This window comes from Eublepharis macularius, chromosome 11 (assembly GCF_028583425.1).
Source record: "Eublepharis macularius isolate TG4126 chromosome 11, MPM_Emac_v1.0, whole genome shotgun sequence".
In the NCBI taxonomy this organism is placed as follows: Eukaryota; Metazoa; Chordata; class Lepidosauria; order Squamata; family Eublepharidae; genus Eublepharis; species Eublepharis macularius.
This window is the reverse complement of record NC_072800.1, coordinates 87,056,622-87,077,719: the sequence shown is the minus strand read 5'-3', so window position 1 is coordinate 87,077,719 and position 21,098 is coordinate 87,056,622. Positions and strand designations below refer to the sequence as shown.

The window sequence follows — 21,098 nt, the reverse complement described above, 5'->3', positions numbered from 1 at the left end:
TCTATGGCATTATACCCCACTGAGGTTTCCCCCTCCCTAAACCATGCTCTCCCCAGGCGCCACCCCCCAAATCTCCAGGAATTTCCCAACCTGGAACTGGCAACACTACTAATGAGGCAGGACTAGACATAGGGTTGCCATATTCAGATGGCACCTGGAGATCTTCAAGAATTCCATCTGATCTCCAGACTACAGAGATCAGTTCTCCTGGGGAAAATAGCTGCTTTGGAGGGTGGACTCTGGTATTATATCCTGCTGAAGTCCCTTCCCAGGCTCTGCCCCCAAATCTCCAGGAATTTTCTGACCTGGAGTTGGCAATCCAACTGGAGCAATGACTAACTTTTATCAGAATTGTTATTGTGCAGTCAGCAGGAGCAGAAATGGGGTGTTGGAGTTTAAGAAAAACACAACAGCTTCTGGATAGAACCCTAACCCAACTTAGACTCCTCTATGGAATCCTAGGCCCTGAGCCTTGAACTGTTACCCTAGTAACATGTTAGGTTAAAATGGGGCCTAACTGCTGGGCAGAACCTGAGACAAAGCAGGGTGAGGAACAGAGGGGACTGAGAGCTCAGAGAGGGGAGTGAAGTTGGGGAATAGAGTGGCCAACTTCCAGGTAGGGTCTGGAGTTCTCCAGAAATTCCAACTGATCACCAGACTGCAGACATCACTTCCCCAGGAGAAAATGGCTGCTTTGAAGGTTAGATCCAATGGCATCATATCCCTGTTGGGCTCCCTTCTAGGGTTGTCAGGTACCCCTCACCTCGCGTCGGGAGGGTGGAGTCCCTGGCACTTACCTTGGGCCGGGCACGAGGTCTTCTTTCATGCAAAGTGCATGCGCGCCTCGGAGCTGGTGTGATGACATCACTTCTGGAAGTGATGTCACCACACCAGCTGATTGAGCGCTCCCATGCTCCGCACAGGGCCGATTTGGCCCGTTTGGGGTCCAAATAAGCCCCAAACGAAGCATGGGAACCTCCTGTGGGCGGCGCAACAACATCATTTCCGGAAGTGACATCGTCACGCTGGTTGGGAGCGTGCACACAACATGTGCTCCTGAGGTGCTTGCCAATTTCTGAGCAATCGGCAGACAAGGGGGCAAATCCCCGGGAGTTTGTCCACCACCTGTGGGCACCTGGGAACCCTACTCCCTCCCCAAACCTGCCCCGTCAAATCTCCAGGAATTTTCCAACCTGGAGTTGGCAACACTACTGGGGAAGGAGTCCAGATATGGCCAGCTGCATCAGTCTGTGATGGAGAAAAAGTGGCTGAATATACCAAGACTGAAACCAGATGTGTACTAGTTAGGGATACCTGCCTCCATGGGAATAGGGTTGGCAGGTCTCCTTACCCTCCTGGTGGGAGGGGGGTACCCGGCACTCACATGTGCGCTCCTGGGCCTGTGCAATGATGATGCTTCCGGGAAGTGATGTTATTGTGCAGCCCTGGGATTGTTCCTGCACTTTGCAGGGATCGATTTTGGCCCCCAACTTCTAAAAGTATCTGCCCCATGCAAAGTCTGGGAACACTCCCAGGGCTAGAGTGATGATGTCCCTTCTGGAAGTGACATCATTGTTCCGAGGCTGGGAGCAAAGACCAGACCTCTGGTAAGTACTGCCCTCCTCTTGCTAGGAGCCTATGGGGTCCTGGCAACCCTAATTATATCCCACAGAGGTCCCTTCCTCAAACCCCGCCCTCCTCTGGCTCCACCCACAAATCTCCAGGAATTTCCCAACTCTGACCTGGTAACCCTAATTTCTGTTGATCCAGGTACAGATATAGGCACAGATGTAGAGGACTGGATCAAACCCCAACCCCTATGCCACAGAAGCATGTTTGCTCATGCAAGAAGGCCCCAAGATTTCTACAGATTCCCCCACTCTTCTGTTGCAGTCTGCAGACCCTTGCATTTTATTTACTAAGGCCGATTCCAGACGGCCCTCCCCATCCCGAAACGTCGCGCATCGTCGAGCGGAAAATGCGAAATATCGCGTTTTCCCATGTGAGTTTTGCGCGATGTCGCGCAAAACTCGCGCGACAACGCGCGACGACGCGCAAAACTCCGCGCGACGACGCGCGACGTTTTGGGATGGGGAGGGCCGTCTGGAATCGGCCTAATTTATTTAGATACTTACAGGCTTTCTGTCTTTAAAATGCTTAAGGCATTTCATCGCATGCCATTTCCATGGTTTTTCCAAAACTCAAGTTGCAGTGGGATATGGGGGCACATAGGATCTGTTTCCTCCAGATCTTGTGTTGAGCTGGTCCATTTTTTCCAAGAAAATTTTAAATATATGAATTCTTTTTCTTTTAACAAGCATCGCCCTGAGTCAGTGGGAACTTTTATTTTAGCATAGCCTTTTGTGGGCTACAAAAGCTTATGCTAGAATACAAAAGGGCTTTGTGTTTAAAGTGCCACATAAATCCCATTTTTTTTGCTGCAATGGATAGGGTTGCCAGCTGCAAGGTGGGAAATTCCTGGAGATCTGGGGAGTGAAACCTGGAGAAAGTGGGGTTTGGGGAGGGAAAGGACCTTTGCATGGCATAATTCCATAAAGCCCACCCCCAAAAGCAGCCATTTTCTCCAGGTGAACTGATCTCTGTGGCCTGGAGACCAGTTGTAATTCCAGGAGATCTCCAGCCACTACCTGGAGGGTGGTAACCCTAGCAGTGGACTACCTTAGCTACCCCTCTGGAATTAGCTCAAGGAAGAGATTCTAAGTGCCGTTGAAAAGAACAGAACAAAACGACAAATTGAGATCAAAATATTTTTCAGAAGTCAAATTTACCATCAGAATGCAAATTAAAAAAAGAAACCCACAAAATATCTAAAATCTTGTGAATGTACAAAAAAAGTCCATAATAAAATTGCTTTACATAGTTTCATTATTGGTTTAAACACGGAACATGTAAGAAAACAGAGTCTAAAAGTAAAGACTAGTTAACAAGGAACAATAAATTACGAATCAAAATGAAAATGAGAAAAGCATTAACCATAAATATGTCTAAAATCCATTTCAATCTAAACTAGGATAATGTGATTCACTTTCTCCTTAGGGACAAGGGTAATGTCAGAAATCCTTAATATTATGGTTTTATATACTTTTCATAGTATTGAGCTCTTGCTAAACATGAATACTGCTATATATCTCTTCCACAATGTAAGTTGTCTGGTAGTGAAAAAAGAAATGATTTCAAGACATTTGTGTGCTTGGGTAATTATGATGGGATGAGAAAGAAGAAGAAAGAATGGCAGGAGGGAAGGTTGGTCTTCATAATGAAAGAAGAAAAGGTAGAGTAAATGAGTACTTTCCCAAAAATACTGGTTCACTGATTCTTTGAGTCCTTTGCCCTCTGTTTTGTGTTTCTTATGGTTGGTTGTTGGAAACAGAAATGCTGGCTCTTTGTATGATACAGCTGGCAATCTTTGTTATAGAACCAAAGTTATGGAAACAAATAGAAAAAACTTGAAAGGAGTCCCCTGCCCAATGCATTTGTTTCTTCTATGCTCGTTTTCTTCCTCTGGGTTCTAGTTTCTACGGATCTCTTGGTAGCTTTTGCTTCTGGTTCTGAATGTATAATTCTACTCATGCACAAGCTGTAAGACTGTATTCTGAAAGGTTTGCAAAATTGAGCAGAAAACCCAAGCCATAAATTGCTTCATTGACAACAATCTAGATTTAAGTCAAATAAGTCCTGTTGGCTTAAAACTGGCTTAAGTCCAAGTACTGCATGTTGATGTTTGTAGATCACAGCTGTGAGGGTTTGTTTTCCATGAAATAATCTTATTATTTCTTAGCTGGTTTGGAATTGCCAAAAGTAACGAAAACCACTCCTGTTTCCTGGTGGTCGCTGTTGGCTTGGAAGCTATCTGGGCTGTTGAGATATTTGCGAAGGATTGGAGAGGCAGTCACTTCGTATCTGGTGGGACAGGAAACCATGTCGCACGTGGAGGAGGTTTGAGTCTCTGATTGTTTGGTAACAGTGGTCGAGGAAGTGATTATTTTGTTTCCAAACTCATCCACCTCCTCATACTGCTCCGTGACAGTTCTGGTGGCCCCATAGAGCTTAGATCCATCATGACTTGTCTGAAGTTCTAGGATGCTTTTCTGTCTCCGTGGATTTGATGGGCTTAAAGCAGACAGGGGAACTTTGGAAGGGTAGTCAGGTACTCCACCTTTGATCAAGCTTTGAGATGAGTCCCACTCTTTATCCCCGTTGCTGTTAATCTGATGCTGGAGATGTTCGGAACTGCTGAGATGCTGTTGCTTAATTAAACCCGCTCCTTTACTCATCTGGATGAGCTCTTGTTCACCTTCACAAGAAGCCAAGTTGCATCCATCAGGCCTCACCGACTTACGTGGCAGAGAGCTAAAAATACCTTGAGCGAACATTTCCCTTTCTGTCGCCATGCCAGTTAAATTTGATGCGGAGGATTGCCCCAACTTGGGTGACTCTGCAGGCTTTCTTGCGGCAGATTGAATGGAGATGTAGGAAGGAGAAGAAGGAGAACTTGCACGGGGTTGGATGATCAAAGGGACCTCTAGCTCTGTCTTGGGCGCCTCAGCCGTTTCTGCCATCTTCTCGACTCCCCAAGATGAGTTCTGGATCCCTCTCTCTTGTTTGGCTTTGCTGGAGATGATGCTGATCTTGCGGATATTGTTGCCTGCGGCTAGGCTTTGCGAATTCCCAAGAGATTCCTGGAGCAGTCCTGAGAGCCCAGCTATGTCTGATTCTGACTTGAGGTTAGAAATAGAACACAGAGCTTTCCTGATGGCCCCTTCAATATCCAGCAGCCTGCTCAGGGTCTGCTCCTTCAAGTGAGCAATCTCCGCACTTGCTCTCTCCAAATCTTCAAAGGCCAGCTCCATGGAAGATACGCTGTCGGTGTCCTCCTTCGCTTCCTTTACCTGCTCAGCCTTCTCTACTTTTGGCTGCTTTATTTGATGAGCTTTGTGGTGCACCACCCATTCGGGAACATTCTCGAAGAAGCTTCTCAGGGCTTTCACATCCACTTTAGAGGTCTCCTCCTCAAATTCTTTCACGCGAGTTAAAATTTCCTGGAGCTCTTCTTGCCTTCGCAGGTTTTCAAATATTTCCATGGCCTCCTTGACATTGCCTTTCATGATCTCCTCCTTGTGGACCGACAACCTCTTCCGACGTTCGTCTTCAGTTTCTCGGGAAGCTTTTCCCCTCATGACCACCACTGGCTTCTCCATCTCTGTTTGTTGTATTGTGTTCATTGACAGATCTCCTAACTCCCTGCTGTTCACACACTGATGCTCTTTAGAGATCTGCTTTGGTTGCAGAGATGAAGGTGTTGAAACAGCAGCTTCTGAGATCTTTTCTTCTATTCTTGGACTTGTTTTCTGGTTATCCATTGATCCATGAGCTTCACATGTAGATGTACTACTTTCTATCCTTGATGACGAGGCATTTGTGATGATAGTTCCCTTTCTCAAAACGTTGGCATGACACTTGGCAGAAAGATACGGCTTCTTCTGACCTTCCAAGTTAACAATATCTATTTGGCCTTCAAAAGGCAAGACAACCTCTTGCCTAGCAGGAAATGCACTTAGATTTTCCGGCTGGCAGGACTCCAGAAATCCTCGAATTTCTTTCGTTGGGAGGCAATTCGCCCTTTCACAACCGGCCAGTCCATTTTTAATTGACTCTGATGAAGGTTTGGTGTCAGCCCCTTCCCACTTCTTCTGTTCTTCTTTTTTTGACTTATACTTTTCTTCTGCTAATTGCAGAGGGGTCTTGAGAATATCTTTTGTTACTTTCCCTTCAGAACTCTTTTTCTCAATGGTAGTTGCCACAGGTAACAGAGGTGGAGGACAGTCAGTTGATTCTTGCCTATGTGAAGATTGCTTTTGCATGCTGGCCGCACAAGACGCTGGTGCTTGCTTTATGGGTGAAGTTATTGGCATGTCCTGTTCACCCATGCTTGGCGTTTTGGAAGGGAAAGGAGGAGAGACTGCTTTTCCTGATCGGCTTTTGTGGCTGCCATCAGGGTAGGAAAGTGCTTCTTGCAAAAGGAACTCTGGTTTTGGAGGTGGAAGAGGTTTCTTCCTCGGTGGGGGGATGAATTCTGGCTTGGGGAGAAGCTGTGGCTTCTCTAAAGGTCTCCGATCACTTGGTTTGGCAGGGGTGGGAGGGAGAATCCTAGGAGCAGGCGGTTGCACAGGCGCAGAATGCCCTAGAGCATCAGCTTCTCTCAGATCGGTTGAAGGGTGCATGGTTCTCGTCACAGAAGCTGGAGGAGGAAAGTCATTAACAGCTTGTGAGCCTGAAGCCACTACAGTTGCCTGGTCATTAAGAACTTGAGCCTCATTTTTCTTTTTACAAATGGAATAGGGCTGCCCTGCATTTCTGTATATCATGGCTGCTTTAAAATCTCCCTTGGAGACATTAACGTTAGACTTTTCCAGGGACTTGAGTGCGGCTTCTAAGGTGCCGCAGACAACGTCCTCTTTTTCTACTTGCCTCTGTTCTGCTGCGGCACTCTGCAGGGCTCTGATAGCTGTCTTTACATCCCCTCTGATTATAGCATCTTGCTCTCGTTCTTCTGGAACGGAGTGCTCTTTGTAATCAGACTCAATAAATGGATTTACATAGGTTTGCACTGGCTGGGCAGTATAAAGGCCATCCTTAATGCTAATCTCTGCACTAGGCAATGCTACCAGTGGCAACTGGCCTCCCTGTACTTCCTCAGATGCACTGACCTTTGTGCGGGGCACCGTGCTCTTCTGAGACGTGTTTGTGTGGGACTTGGATGTCTCCTGCACTCTGACAATGGTGACGTGGCTCGCGTGTTGCTGCTTGCCGGCTACACCACCCTCGTTGGAGACTGTCGCTTGCATGGTAGCCGTCTGCTGAGGTGTGACTGCATAAGGTTGCTTAGTCGAGAGGTGAATATCTTCAGTGGTCTTTTGCAGCTTGCTCTGGACTTGGTGCTGCAGGCTTTTGGCCTCTGCTGTGGCTAGCCTCAGGCTTTGCATTGCAGCTTGAAGATCTCCCCCGAGATCCTGCATTTTGGGCTGGGCTGTCATCTGGTTGGAAGAGTGAATAGCTCCATCCATATCATCCTTCTGAGTTGCTCCTTCGGCCGTTCCCACCTTTCTATCAACCAGGATTTTCCCTTCAGTCACTGCCCTGTTGCTACCATTCTCTGCCAATTTCACATTTCCTGAAATAACATTTTCTATCCCTGCAGATGAGGGTTGCCCAAGACAATGACCTAAATCACTGGCATGCACCACCTCCCTTCCTAAGGTACCTTCTTCGCTGTCACACAAGAACACTTGCTTAGCCCCACTGCTATTCCCTAGTATCACATCTGCTGTTGTTTTCACTACTTTTTCCCCCTGCAACTGGAGAGGCGCTGTGACCTCTTGCACATTTTTCGGTGGTTCCTCTTTCGCTTGAGAGGAAACGAGAGATTCTATCTCTGACTCCCTTTGGAGGTTCTTTAGGTAGTCGAGGTCTCCCTTCTCAATGCAGGTGGTGTACAGATGGACATTGCCTCTCTCATTGTCCTCTGGTCTGATGGTTGCTGTTGCCTTTTGGTCTTGCGAAAAAGCCAGCAGATTCCCAATGGTGGACTTCACATCACCCTTGACAAATTCTTCTTGGTGGACAACGAAGTGGAGGAAAGAATAGATGACGATCTTCACTGATCCTGTCTCTGTCTCCTGCATAACTATTCCTTTTTTAGCAGAGGCATCTTGGCTCAGAAGTCCTTGGAGAGCTTTTGCTACATCATCCCTCAAGTCCTCCTTGCCTTTCTCTGCTTTGGTAGGATCTACGAGCTGCACTGGACTGATTTGGATATTCCTATTCTCTTCTTCTTTCACCAGTACCCCTTGGGCCTCCACATCGGTCCTATGAAGGAGCTGCACCAAGATCCTTTCCAGATTGCCTCCCATGACTTCTTCCTTTTGGATTTCTGGGGCTCCTTGACTGCTAAATTGGTATTTTGCCATCTTGACACTCTCAGTGTCATTGGCTTCAATGAGGATGCCATCGTGTTGGATCACTCGATGGGAGAAGAGAACTTCCAATGTGTCTTTTATGGTTCCAGCTCTCGCTTCCTTTTCTGTGCAATGTTCAGAAGTGCTGAGTTTATCCAGTGGGGTGCTCTCAAACAACCATGTGGTGCTCTTGACGTTGGCCTGGGGAACGACCTTGGGGGGTTCAGCACTGGCAGAAGCCTCAGTGTCTTTGAGAGTGTCCATGGGCTGAGTCTCAAATAGCCAGGTGCAGCGTTTCACGTCACCTTTATGGATGTCCTCTCTCTGAACAGTTTTCAGGCTGGAGGTGCTTTCAGGCTCTCCCCTGAGGGAGTCAATAGGCTGGTTCTCAAAAAGCCAAGTGGATGTCCTTACATCCCCTTGCTGGACATCACTCACGCTGACCATCCTAACATAACTTTTCCGGCTGACCTGTTCGGACTCAAAGAGTTGCTTATTGGATTGGACGTCTCCTCTCTGCACATCCTCCACGGTCCTCAGAACTGGCCTCTTATCTTCAGCGATGGAATCTAGAGGCTCTGTTTCGAATCTCCATCGGGCAGCTTGGACATCACCCTTCTTAAAGTCCTCTTGTGTCACTGCCCTGATCACAAACACCTCTTCGTCTTTCTTGATCTGATCCAACGGTTTTGTTTCAAACTGCCATCTGGCTCCCTTCACATCACCTTTCATGATTTCTTCCTTCTTCACAGATGTGACTTCATGATAGCCTCCATCTCTGTCCTGGATGGCGTACAGAGGCTGGGTTTCGAAGAGCATGGTACAGGACTTGACACTGGCTTTGTTCATGGTGTCTTCCTGGATTTTCTTGATTTGTGTCTCATTCTCTTTGTCATGGATCTGATCCAGGGAGTAGGTTTCGAAAATGAATTTCTTGCCTCCGACATCTCCACTCCGAACGTCCTTTTCCGGGGGTATCTCTTGAATACCCTCCATGCTGCTTTTCAAGGTATCCATGGGGCAGTTTTCAAAGAGCCAAGTAAACTTGTGCACAGCTCCAGGCTCTATGTTCTCATCGGCTGGGATATTGATCTCTTTCATGGCTATGTTTGATTTCCTGGCAGAATCCAAGGGCTTGGCTTCAAAAAACTCCTTCACCCGGGACACTTCTCCAGATTGTATCTCTACACGGCTGGAATACCTAATTATTTTCTTTGAACTGACATCCTCAGGGGCATTATCGATTAAGGGTTCTGTCTCGAACAGGTGTCTGACGGTTTTAACATCTACCCCTTGTAATTCATCTTCAGAAAATGCTTTGCTGACCTGCAAATATTGCTCTTCCTGGCCTCTCAGGGAGTCCAATGGCTGCGTTTCAAACATCCAAGTGCATGATTTAACATCACCTTGTGGCACAGGTTCTTCTCTGTCTTCCTTCTTCTCTACCTTCTCGTACAGAGCATCAATCGGATGGGTCTCAAACAACCATCTGCAGGTCTTCACATCACCTCCTTGGGAAACCTCTTTCCCAGATGCATTTTGTTCTGCGAGGTTGATTTGGGTGTGGATGACATCAATGGGTTGTGTTTCAAAGAGCCACTTGGCCGTCTTCACATCCCCAGCCACCACTTCTTGCTTAGTGATGCCCTTAATTATATCTACTTTCTGGGTGCTGTCATCAAACTGGTCCAAAGGCTTGGTTTCAAACATCCATTTGCAGTTCTTAACGTCTCCGCCTGTAACTTCCTCTTCTCTGCTCACAGAGGTGACCTTGTGGAAATTGCCAAAGCTGTCCTTGATGGCATACAAGGGTGTCATCTCAAAAAGGAACTGGTTGGCTTTGACATTCCCATGTGGGACTTCCTCTTTTTCTTTGGCAACCGCTTCAGTGCTATCTTGTCTGATGCTGTCTAAAGGGAGGGTCTCGAACAGGCTCTTGAAAGCTTTCACGTCGCCTTTCTCTACTTCTTGTATATTGGTGGCTAAGAAGTCTTCAGATGGTGCCTTGGAGATGCTACCCAATGGACAGGTCTCAAAGATGTGCTTTCTTTGCTTCACGGCTCCTTTCTCCTCTTCCGAAAGCTCAACTTTTTTTAAGTGCCCGACTTCAAAACTATCCTTTAGTGTTTCCATTGGTTGGGTTTCAAACAGCCAGAGAGTGGATTTTACGTCCCCTCTGATAACTTCTTCTTTGGCTGGGATGCTGTCGGAGAGTTCTCCTTTCAGTGTGTCGAGTGGCTGAGTCTCAAAAAGCAGGCACTGTTTACTGACATCAGCCCCTTGGACAAGATCCGGAGAGGCCTTGAAATCTGCCTCCTCCACAGTAAGTTCTCTAATAGCATCCAGGGGCTGAGTTTCAAACAGCCACTTGGCCCCACTGACGTTCCCTTTGGCAACTTCCTCCAACGATATCCCTCGTATCACTTGCACTTTGGACATGTCCTTGTTGATCATGTCCAGGGGTTGAGTTTCAAACAGCCAACGAGCTGTCCTGACTGCATTGCTGTGTATTTCTTCCCGGCAGACAGATTTGATCTCATGGATGTTTCCTGTTTTATCTCTGATAGCACAGAGGGGCTCTGTTTGGAACAGCTTGATGGTTTTCTTCACATCCCCTCTGAGCTCTTGGATTTCTGACTTGAGTTGCAGGATGCTCTGCTCCTCTACAGAGCTACAGCGGCCCAAGGTATCTAGCGAGTGAGTTTCAAAGAGCTGCGCGGCTCCTTTCACATCCCCTCTTTGAACAGGTTCCTTGAGCACTGCCTCTTGCATATCGGTCTCATCCAAATACATTTTATTCAATGAGTCCAGCGGTTGGGTTTCAAATAACCACCGAGCAGTGTGCACATCCCCTTTGGTTTGTTCTTTCTCTGATGTATCGCCAGAGGTGGTTTTCCTCTCCCCATCGAATGACTGGCTTTCAAACTTCATGGATCGGTTCTTCACATCTCCACTGGGGATGGCTTCTTCCTCGGTGAGCTTCTTGGCAGCTTGACGTTCTCCAATGGAGTCCAACGTCCAGTTCTCAAAGATCCAGCGCATGGACTGGACTTCCCCTGGAAGAACTGCATCCAAATTCGTTGAGGCTTGCGTAGTCGGATCATCGGTGCTCAGCATCTCTGCCAGATCCTCGGTCACAGCCTCTTCTAAATTTTTCCGTAGCTCAGGATGCATGTGACGGTAGAGGCGCTTCAGCTCGTTCACTTGCCGCTGCTGGTAGAACTTGGAGAAAGATTCTTTAGGAGGCGGTGGAGGCAGTGGGTTAGAATCCTGGCTCCCGGTGACTGGAGGTAGGTCTAAGACAGAATCCTGGGGAGGAGGTGGTGGCAGGTCAGCCTCTGCCTTCTTGAGGTTTACTTTTGTCGACTTTCCATTCTCAGAAGCTTCGGCCATCCTTAAGGAAACAGGTTTTAAGTGTGAGCATAACCTCTTCATCACTTTGCCTCTTGTTAGTGAGAAAAGCCAAACCCATGCACAAGCCTTTTGTTAATGTGCACATTCATTCCGTGCCTCGAGAGCGCACAAAGCATCACACCACTGCAAATGCCACCTTCTAATTTATGATGATGGTCAATCACTAACCACAGCAAGATGCTTCAGAACTCAATCTGGGTGTCTCTACCTATTTAAGCTTCAAATTCCCGTTTGTATACTTAGCTAGAAAGTAGCAAAGCATCTAGTTAGACCTCTGCCAGCCTATCAGATGCTGGCAACACTGACAGGATATTGAAGCATATAGAAGTGGAGGTGCCACTTCCATTCTACAACAATGCTTTTATGCACACATCTGTCACTTGGCTGCTTGTGTGCTCTTGTGCACATGACTTCCCATCCTCAGGCTCACAGACAGCATGGGCCCTTGGAGCCCACATGCTCAGAATGTGATGGGAGCAGACTTTTCTTGCCTCTGTGCTACAGATGTAGAGTGGCAGTGGACAAGAAACAGACCCATAAAACTCAGTGTCAAAGGAAGACTTTGGATTGGAGGCTTTGTGCTCTGTAACCCTTGTGATCATATAAGACCTTCACATAGAGGTGCCAGAAAAGGGACAAGAATTTATTTATTTATGTATAGTCCGCCTGTTTCACCGAGATCCAAGATGGATTACACAGTGCAAGTGAATGTGAAAGTGAAAGAATGTGCAGAAGTGGGAGGCAATTTTCATGAATGCGTTTGCACACCCTGAAAATAAGTCCCATTTCAGCCCCAATCCGGGTCGTTTTGGCCCAGATCTTGGCTGTTTTGGGTCCTAAATGGGCCCAAAATGGCCAAAACAGCCCCAAAATGGCCTGGATTGGGGCCGAATTGGCCTGGAATGGGCTGCTGCTGGGTGCGGGAACCTTCCCCCACCCAGTACTGGCCCAGTCCTTGCCATTTTGGTTCTGATCCTGGCCGTTTCAGGCCCTAAATGGGCCCTAAATGACCCAAACGGCCCGGATCGGGGCTGAAACAGCTTGAAACAGGCTGCTGCCAGGTGGAGGAAACCTCCCCTGCCTGGCACTGGCCCAATCTTTGCCATTTTGTCCCGGATCCGGGGCCAAACGGGCCCAAACAGGCCATTTTAAAAATACCCACATGACACCAGTCATGTGGGTATTTTAGAGAGGTGCCAGAACACTGTTCAGGGGCGTTCTGGCTCAGAAAAGGCCCTGCTTGTTGGGATAGAATGCAATGGCAACCCCTCCCCCATAGAACAGAACTGAATTTTATCCCGTTCCATGGAATTCCACCATCCGTAACTCTGAGAGCCAAAGGCCAACCACAGGAAGTAGGTCTTTCAAGGCTTCTGAAAGGGAGGAAGGAACTGCAGTCCTGGAAGGCAGCCACCAGGTGTCCCTCTCTTCTTTTCTGAACCCAGTGGTTAGGTGGGTGGGAGGATACATTGGGTGGATTGTGTTTCGGGGTACGTGTGAGAATTTTGAATTTAAGCACGTGAATCTTGGTGGTGGAGATTGCCCTCAAGTCATAGCTGACTTCTGGCGCACCCTGGTGGGGTTTTCATGGCAGGAGACTAACAGAGGTGGTTTCGCATTGTTGCGCCTGCAACCCTGGTCTTCACAGGAGGTCTGCCGTACTAACCAAGGCTGACCCTGTTTAGCTTCTGAGATTTGATGAGATCAGGCTCACCTGGGCTATCCCTTTTTTGTGCAGTGAGTTTCTAACTTATATATGCAAATATCCTTCTTTTAAAAAACAGCAAACAAACTAGTAACACAACCCAACTGTGAAGAACTCCAGTGTCAAAAGCCTTTCTGTGCTTCTAAGTAGTTCAACGTTTAGTGGCATTTCAGACACACGGTTATTTTGCAAAGCCTTTATTAAGTGCCTGCCAGGACCATGCAGCTGGCTACAGAAACAGAGTTAGGCAACCACACCCGCACATAACCTCCTACCTTTTTTGCTTTCTGGTTATCAAGAGAATTGAAAGGGATCTCGAGTATGAAACTTCTAAATAAAATATAGAATAACAAAGTAATTTTTATGTTTATATTCATATGCATACCTAACGATGCATATTTGTATACCCCGTAAATGATATACATGCAAATTTATCAACTGATGTATATGCATAAAACTACAATTATATTAATCTATTTTAGGTCCTGATTATTCCGTTTCTCCACGAGCATACCCACACTACTGATTTAAATGGGATTAGCTCTCAAGTGTCCTTGCCATAGAATCCTGGGAATTTTCATTCTGAGGAGAAGGAAGGTGGACCTAGGCTTTTTTAAAAAAATAATTTTTCAGAGCCTCACATCTATAAATTGTCCAGATTCTTTGGGGGACAATCATGACAATTTGCACAATTTGTATAGATGTGTACCCAGATTCATAGGGTTGCCGGCCAGTGGGAGAGAGAGGCGAGCAGGGATAGGACGAATGAAATCTCGCTGATTGCACACATCACTTCTGGATGGTGAATACACAGAATTGACATTACCATGCAACATTCTAGGATTCACCCCAAACTACAGCATTTGCCCATCACCAAGCCAGCAGTAGGTGGAGCATGTGGAGGGCGGGAGGTCTCTGTAGAGTTACCAGCCTCCAGGTGGTGCCTGGAGATCTCTCAGAATTGCAACTGATCTCTAGAGAGCCAGTTTGGTGTAGTGGTAACTTAAGAGCGCAGGACTCTAATCTGGAGAGCCAGGTTTGATTCCCCGCTCCTCCACTTGAAGCCAGCTGGGTGACCTTGAGTCAGTCACAGCTCTCTCAGAGCTCTCTCAGCCCCACCCACCTCACAGGGTGTTTAGTTGTGTTGATAATAATAACATAGCCTTCGACAATACATCAGTAATAACATACTTTGTAAACTGTTCTGAGTGGACGTTAAGTTGTCCTGAAGGGCGGTATATAGATTGAATGTTATTATCATTATTATAGACTACAGTGATTGGTTCCCTTGGAGGGTGACCTCTATTGCATTACATCCCTGCTGGGGTCTTTCCCCAGGCTCCACCCTCAAATCTCCAGGAATTTCCCAGTCCAGCATTGGCAACCTTATCACTTCCCTTCTCACCTCCCTATTCATGTCAATGAAGAAAGAATACTAGCATTTTCGGGATTCGTGATTATCTGACCATTGTAATCAACCTGGCCATTCCAATTGCTTGACGTTGTAGCATACATGATTGCTGGCATATAAAGCCACCCATTGCAAGCGGCAGTACAGCTACTCGCGGGAGGAGAGTGTCGCACGAATTCTTCTGGTGCCTTAGAAAAATGGCAGAAATGCAAAGCATGAGGCACTTACTGGTTTTGTCCGGCTCCTGGTGTGATGAACAGCAGCAGCTGGGGGAGCCAGATAGAGCGTAAGCTGCTCCTTGTTGTGGAGGAAAGAGGCCGGCCCTTGTCCTTGGCGGGGTATGTGGTTTCTGTCGTCTGAGTTGCTTAATGCTCCTAGTATGCGCTCATCTGAAAAAGAGACAGACGGACTAAGATATGTGCCAGCATGCCAAAAACAATAATGTTCGTCTCTCTGTGAAGTGAAGGCTTAAGACCATGCTAAAAGGTGGCTTGCTATTTCCAGGCCTGTGTTTTGTATAGTCCAAGGGAGGCGACAGCAACCGCTGGCTCCTTAGCCAAACCTGGTCCCCCATTTTGGTCCAAAACTGCCAATTTAGAGGCAAAAGAGGGGAGTGGAGGAATAGGTAATGTGGTAAAAAGAGCCAGAGTTCATCCCTTCCTCTCTCGTAAGTGGCCATTGGGCAAAATTAGTCATTGATCTTGGTGGACTGTTATTGATATTGTTGATATGTCAATCCATTTTTAACCCGCCCTTCTTGCAAGGAACTCCTCATCATTTTGTCTTTACCTCAACCTTGTGACAAGTAGGTTTGGCTGAGAGAGTAAGTGACCTCAAGTCAGCAATTTAGTATCATGGCTGACTGGAGATCTGAACCCAGACTTCTGAGAGTTAGGCTTTCCAGCAGCTCTTTTATTTTTAATTTTTTATTATTTTATTAGTTCGAAACAGAAAAAAAAGCAAAAAGAAGGGGAAAAAAGAAAATAGAGCGCTGGCTAAAAAAACACTATTAGCAAATCTCTACATCGGCATCTATAAAAGATTTCCAAATATCTAAAAATAAGTCCATATGCAATCGCTTTCTACATATGATACGTTCAAATGTTGATAAGTTTATAAGGTCTTCAATCCTGTGATTTACAGGAGGTGGGATTTTGTCTTTCTGATGTTGAAATATAAGTCATTTAGCAACTATAAGGGCACGGAAGGTCAATTTCCATTGACCATCAGTTAGATTCCAAGAGACAGTCAAGTAGTTTAACAGTACATTAACATCCTCAAAAATAAATAAATTTTTGATTACAAAATTAATATGACTAATAGCTTCCTCCACAAATTCCTAGAGTTTAGGTTTTACCATAGAGTTTTTGGCGATATCGAGAGAGGCATGACATCACTTCTAGGTCCTCCCCAGAAGTGATGCCACGCCATCAGCCCAATAGCCATTTTTAAAAAAAAATCTTCTGTAGCTGCTCAGAGCAGCAGTGAGAAGGAGGAGCTATGAGACAGGCAAACCTCTCTCTCACCATGACTATTGTTCTTCTCATTCACCTCCTGTCTGATGGGATACAAAATAAAAGATTAGTCCAGGAGGTAAGGCCATAAGGGCTGGTCATTAGAGGCTGGGACTGACTGGGGCGAGAGAAGCTGTGGCGGCATCATCTTTGATGACTGTTAAAGAGTCCGGAGAGCTCTATGACATTTGGAAAATGGGGAGCAGGAGACATCAGTGCAACAATGGGAAACGTAGGTATTTTATTTTTATTTTTCAATTAAAAAAACATCTACACCTCTCAAGGCAATTTGCAATAGCCAAGTGAAATCAGGATTTGTTTGGCATGAGCTGCTGCTAGGCAGAGGCAGACCACCAGATCGCTGCCGGAGTTGGTTGTGTGATTGCTGCTTCCCCGGCTGAGTTAAGCAGCTATGGCCACCACTCCTCCTTGGTTAGCCAGCCCAGCCCAAGTCAAATACTACCCATGGTTTAACCAGGCTACGTCTTCCCTTCTTAGGGAGTTTGGGGCAGGGGAGTGAGGGAGTTCCTTTCCAGGACTGTTTTGGCTTCCCTGTCCACCCCTGATTGAAATGCAGCATCGATCATAACAAAAAGAATTAAGAAATAATTCAAAAACTCAACGCAAAATGAGTAACAATTAGCAGAGTGGAACAAAATACAGAACTTCATGAGACTCATATAACTAAGAATGTTGGTCAGTCCAGCAGAGTGAAAGGGAAAGCGAACATTACCTAACTCAAAAGCCTGCTTTAACTGAACTGTCTTAACTTACAAAAACTAGCAAAAGTGAGTCACATTGGGAAGGGAGGGAGTTCCACAACTTGGGGCCGCCACCAAGAAGGCCTTGTCCTGCCTAACCTCCCTCTGTCTCTGGGGGCATGGAGCTGGTCTTCTCTAGATGATCACTGTCAGGTCTTGCCAGGTATTTTCCCCAAGCACTTCACTGCATCACTCAGGTGTATGAGTTAAAGTTACTTTATTAAAGAAGAATACCAGTATCAAGATGGTCAGACAGGGACCGATTCTGCATGGCTTACCTGAAGCCGGGACATTGTGGAACATGCTGTAAAAACGTGGAAGATCGCATTTTCTTGTGTGAGTTTTGCGCGATATTGCATGAGAAAATGCGATCTTCCGCGTTTTTTCCAGCATGTTCCGCAACGTCCCGGCTTTAGGTAAGCCGTGCGGAATCGGCCAGGATCACTGGCTGAAGTGACTCAAGGTAGCAAAGCAAGGTTAATTATAGGACAAAGTCCATGCCCCTAGTGCGAAAGAAAGACCATTAGGATTTTGGCGCACTGAGCCAGGGAGCCAGGGAAGAGGGGAGGAGGGAAAGGATGAGCTCTGCTCAGTCTCTTAGGAGGTTGGTGCTGTCTCTGCGGGAACTTCAAGGCCACGTTCTCAGGCCGGCCAGGAAATGGTAACCAAAACACCTGCAAGATAAGCAGCTAGCAACCAGCCAGCAAAACAGGTTCCCTCTGCATGTTCTCAGAGGTACACTACACACTGCAGCAAGAAATTCATAACACGTGGCAGATACACTGGAGGCACATCTGACAATCACAGCGAATGGATAAGGTTGGAGAAGGCAGCTCTAGTATTGCTCAGGTCTCAGACCATGTAGGACTTTCGAAGTGGAGACCAAAATTTTGATTTTGGCTTGGAAACAAATTGGAAGCCAAAATCAATGACAATCTCACCGTTGACCTGCCTATGTTAAAACTCAAGCAATTCTTGTCTCAACCCCTTGAAGTTTTCAGGAGCTTTTCCAAGGCAGCCTCCCAAAATGTTAGGTGTTATGGTAGGTCGTCACCAATGCATGGGCAACCATGACTGACTGTCACCTTAATTCAACAAGTACTAGTACCTTCAAGGGACAGCCCCTTTACTGGTTTCTTTTTGCCAAGAGAGCAAGAAAGATTATTGGATCTTTACAGTGCAATCTAGAGTTACTCCAGTCTAAGCCCATTGACAGACTGGAGTAACTGCATAGAATTGTCCTGCTCAGCTAGCTTTGGAATATTTGGATTTGAATATACAAATAGTACATTGGAAGCAAGCAGTCCACAAAATTGCTAATTCTGCATCAGATCCCCAGCATGGAACCCCACTCGCCACCCAGTACCCTAAGTATGCTTCCATCTTGGCAAACACTCATTTCATCTGACTGTCCCTGGCTGTTTTCACATGGCCAAAGCCTCTGGAAGATTGTGCAAAACTCACGGAACGAAGCGTCTTCCTAGCGTGATTTCCCAGCACGATCCTGTTTAATGCCATGATTTCTGATGTCATCGCACCATTAAAGGGGATCGTACCAGGAAATTGCGCTAGGAAGGAAGATGCGAGTTTTGCACAATCTTACTGGTGTGTGTGAAAACGGCCCCTATCCATGTGACACTTGCCTGGACTCAACCATGCTTCCAGCTCTCCCTGATCATTGTCCCAAGCTCTGCTGTCCAAGGGATGGATACAGATCTCCAGTCATTAAAGATGATTCAGTTTTTTTGTCCACTGTCAGCTACCAGGTTATACAAAACCATAGCGGGTGGTGCTCATTACATTCACCAAGACAACTGTCTCACAATGCCAGTATTAGTTGTTGCAGGAGTGTCCTCGAGACACTCAGAAAATCTCTGGTACATCGCCCTTAGAGCCGTAAGATGTCCTTTGCTGTGATTAAAATAGCCTCATAAATGCCTCATTAAAAGAAGTCACAAGGTCTAATCTAATGAGCTGCCCAACTGAGAGGCAGTTGAAGAGTGTGCGGTGTTTCAAGGCCTACTGTTTGCCAGTCTTATCATCTTTATAAAGGAAAACGTGGTAGATAAGAGAGTTAAAAACAGCAGGCTGAGCCACGTGCTCTGGGAAGATTGTACCAGTTCACCCTTCTGCTCTTCGAAATGCTCACAGACTTCTCCACGATTTGCTTATCGGAGAGAGAGAAGGAAACCTACATCTAGAAAACGGACTTTGCCAACCAAAGTTGTTGAAAGCTGCGAGTTCAAAGGGAATGGACCAAAGACAAGAGACGCCACACATTATACAGTGAAATTGTTCTGGCCAGTTTGGTGTAGTGGTTAAGAGCAGCAGGACTCTAATATGGAGAGCCAGGTTTGATTCCCCACTCCTCCACTTGAAGCTAGCTGGGTGCTTTGGGTCAGTCACAGCTCTCTCAAAGCTCCTTCAGCCCCACCCACCTCACAGGGTGATTGTCATGAGGATAATAATAACACACTTTGTAGATTGTTTTGAGTGTGGTATTAAGTTGTCCTGAAGGGTAGCATATGAATCAAATGTTATAATTATTATTAAGTTATTATTTGGTGTGAGGAGCCTTTAGCTGATCCAGTATGCTGCTGTGTGATACACCAGAGTTTCTCACAGCGAATGCATTATGTACGGATATCTAGTCAGATTTTTAAGTAGTTGTACACATGTGATTGGTTCATTTTGTGGCAACAACCAGCTTTGAGTATTCTGGGCTAGAGATGGGCACAAACCAGAAAAAAAACGAACTGTGTGGTTCATGGTTTGTTGCATTTCACGAACCATGAACTTTCATGAACCTGCTCTGGTTCGCGAACTGGTTCGTTTGGTTCATGAAAATGTTACATCCAGGTCAGCAAATCATCACTTCCGGGTCAGCAGAAAGTCACTTCTGGGTCAGCAGAAAATCTGCAGGAAGTCCATCCCCTGTTGCCTAGGAAACTAATTGATTGGTTCCAGGCTGTCTGTAGTGACGAACCAAAAAACGAATCAAATGAATCAGCCTAAAGTTCGTGGCGGTTCGTCAGAAATGGGCGCTGACAAAATGCTGGTTCGCGAACCACAAACCGGCCTGGTTCGTTATGAACTTCGGTTCGTATTTTGGTTCATGCCCATCTCTACTCTGGGCAATGTCCAAAGCAGTCTTAAGGGTCTAGGAATCCAAATCTCATTTAAGGGTTAAAACAAAGAAGGCTGTAAGAGATCTCGTTTTACATTGTTAGTGTTCTTTAAAAAATTGTGCTGATTTCCATGATGTAGTCAGAAGGCAGTCGAAAAAGTTTTCTAAATAAAGTAACTAAGTAAAGTAATCCATAATTGGGAGTTCATAATGTTTTTGAGAGCTAAATTTTAGGACTGCAAACTAAACTTTCCCTTTCCCTTCCTCCATCCAAATTGGGGTGCCTTACATCTAAAATTTAGTATTTAAGGATACAGGGAGATCTGCAATCTCTTTGTTGTCTAGTTTGACTCTGAGGATGACTTCGTTCTCATGCAGTATTTTGCACTGAATACAAAATGCATGCATGTTCTGTGTTATTTTTTCAGTACAGAGAAGGAAGAGGGCTGGTTTTCCCCTGTTTACCGCTTCTGTGAATTTTACAGATAGAAGCTGTGCATAATATTCCTGTGCATGCTTTTTGCTATTGTTACAGTAGACATGCCTTTGTAATTGCACCTGTGTTGAAAGCACAGAGTGAAAAGCTGCCCAAGAACAAGCAACGATAGGTCTTGAACTTTCAAAATCCCAAGCAGCTGATAACACCAAGCAGGCTTGTAGGAATGTATCGTATTTATTATGACAATGTGTGGCGCATCTATCATGCGCACCAGTGACGCAACCATCTAGCCAGCTGTGGCCCCAGAGAGTCTAGCTGATTAGAGCTAGATGCCAAAAATACAGAGCTATATTCTTTGTTTTTCCCCTAAGAAATGTATTTTTTGAGAGCCGTTCCTGTTACCCTCTTCATTACACCCTCAGGTCATTCTAATGTTGACGTCTCTGGATGTCTTTGCCCCATAGGCCAAATAGGTTCCTCACTAGCTCTTCTTAGCCCTCATCCCTGTTTGTGCTTTTATGTGTTTATATTTTTATATGTTTATATTATGTTATTATTTGTTTTAAATATATCTTTTTAATGTCTCAAATGTTTTAATGTTTTGTTTTAACATTTTTAATGTTTGCCACCTTGGGAGGAACCTGAGTCAGGTGGAAAGGCGGCCTAGAAATGTTTTCAATAAAACAAAATAAATGAATATCCCACATCAATTCCGATGTTAGCAGCCAGCAACACAGAATATTTTAAGTCC

At 45.9% G+C, this 21,098-nt stretch overlaps 1 protein-coding gene across 2 annotated transcripts; it reads right to left on the bottom strand.

The window, feature by feature from the left end:
- Window positions 1-2,766: 2,766 nt before the first annotated feature.
- Window positions 2,767-14,888, bottom strand: XIRP1 (xin actin binding repeat containing 1). Of its 2 annotated transcripts, none has more exons than XM_054991981.1 (3): window positions 14,735-14,888; window positions 13,371-13,425; window positions 2,767-11,370 (listed from the first exon to the last, which is right to left on the bottom strand). In XM_054991981.1, the coding sequence occupies exon 3, from the start codon at window positions 11,367-11,369 to the stop codon at window positions 3,789-3,791; it is 7,581 nt and encodes a 2,526-aa protein (XP_054847956.1). In that variant the 5' UTR covers window position 11,370; window positions 13,371-13,425; window positions 14,735-14,888; the 3' UTR covers window positions 2,767-3,788. The 2 variants fall into 2 exon arrangements, with proteins under 2 accessions (XP_054847956.1, XP_054847957.1); XM_054991982.1 differs by lacking the exon at window positions 14,735-14,888 and having other exon boundaries at window positions 6,177-6,259; window positions 6,729-11,370; window positions 13,371-13,419.
- Between the last annotated feature and the right edge of the window lie 6,210 nt (window positions 14,889-21,098).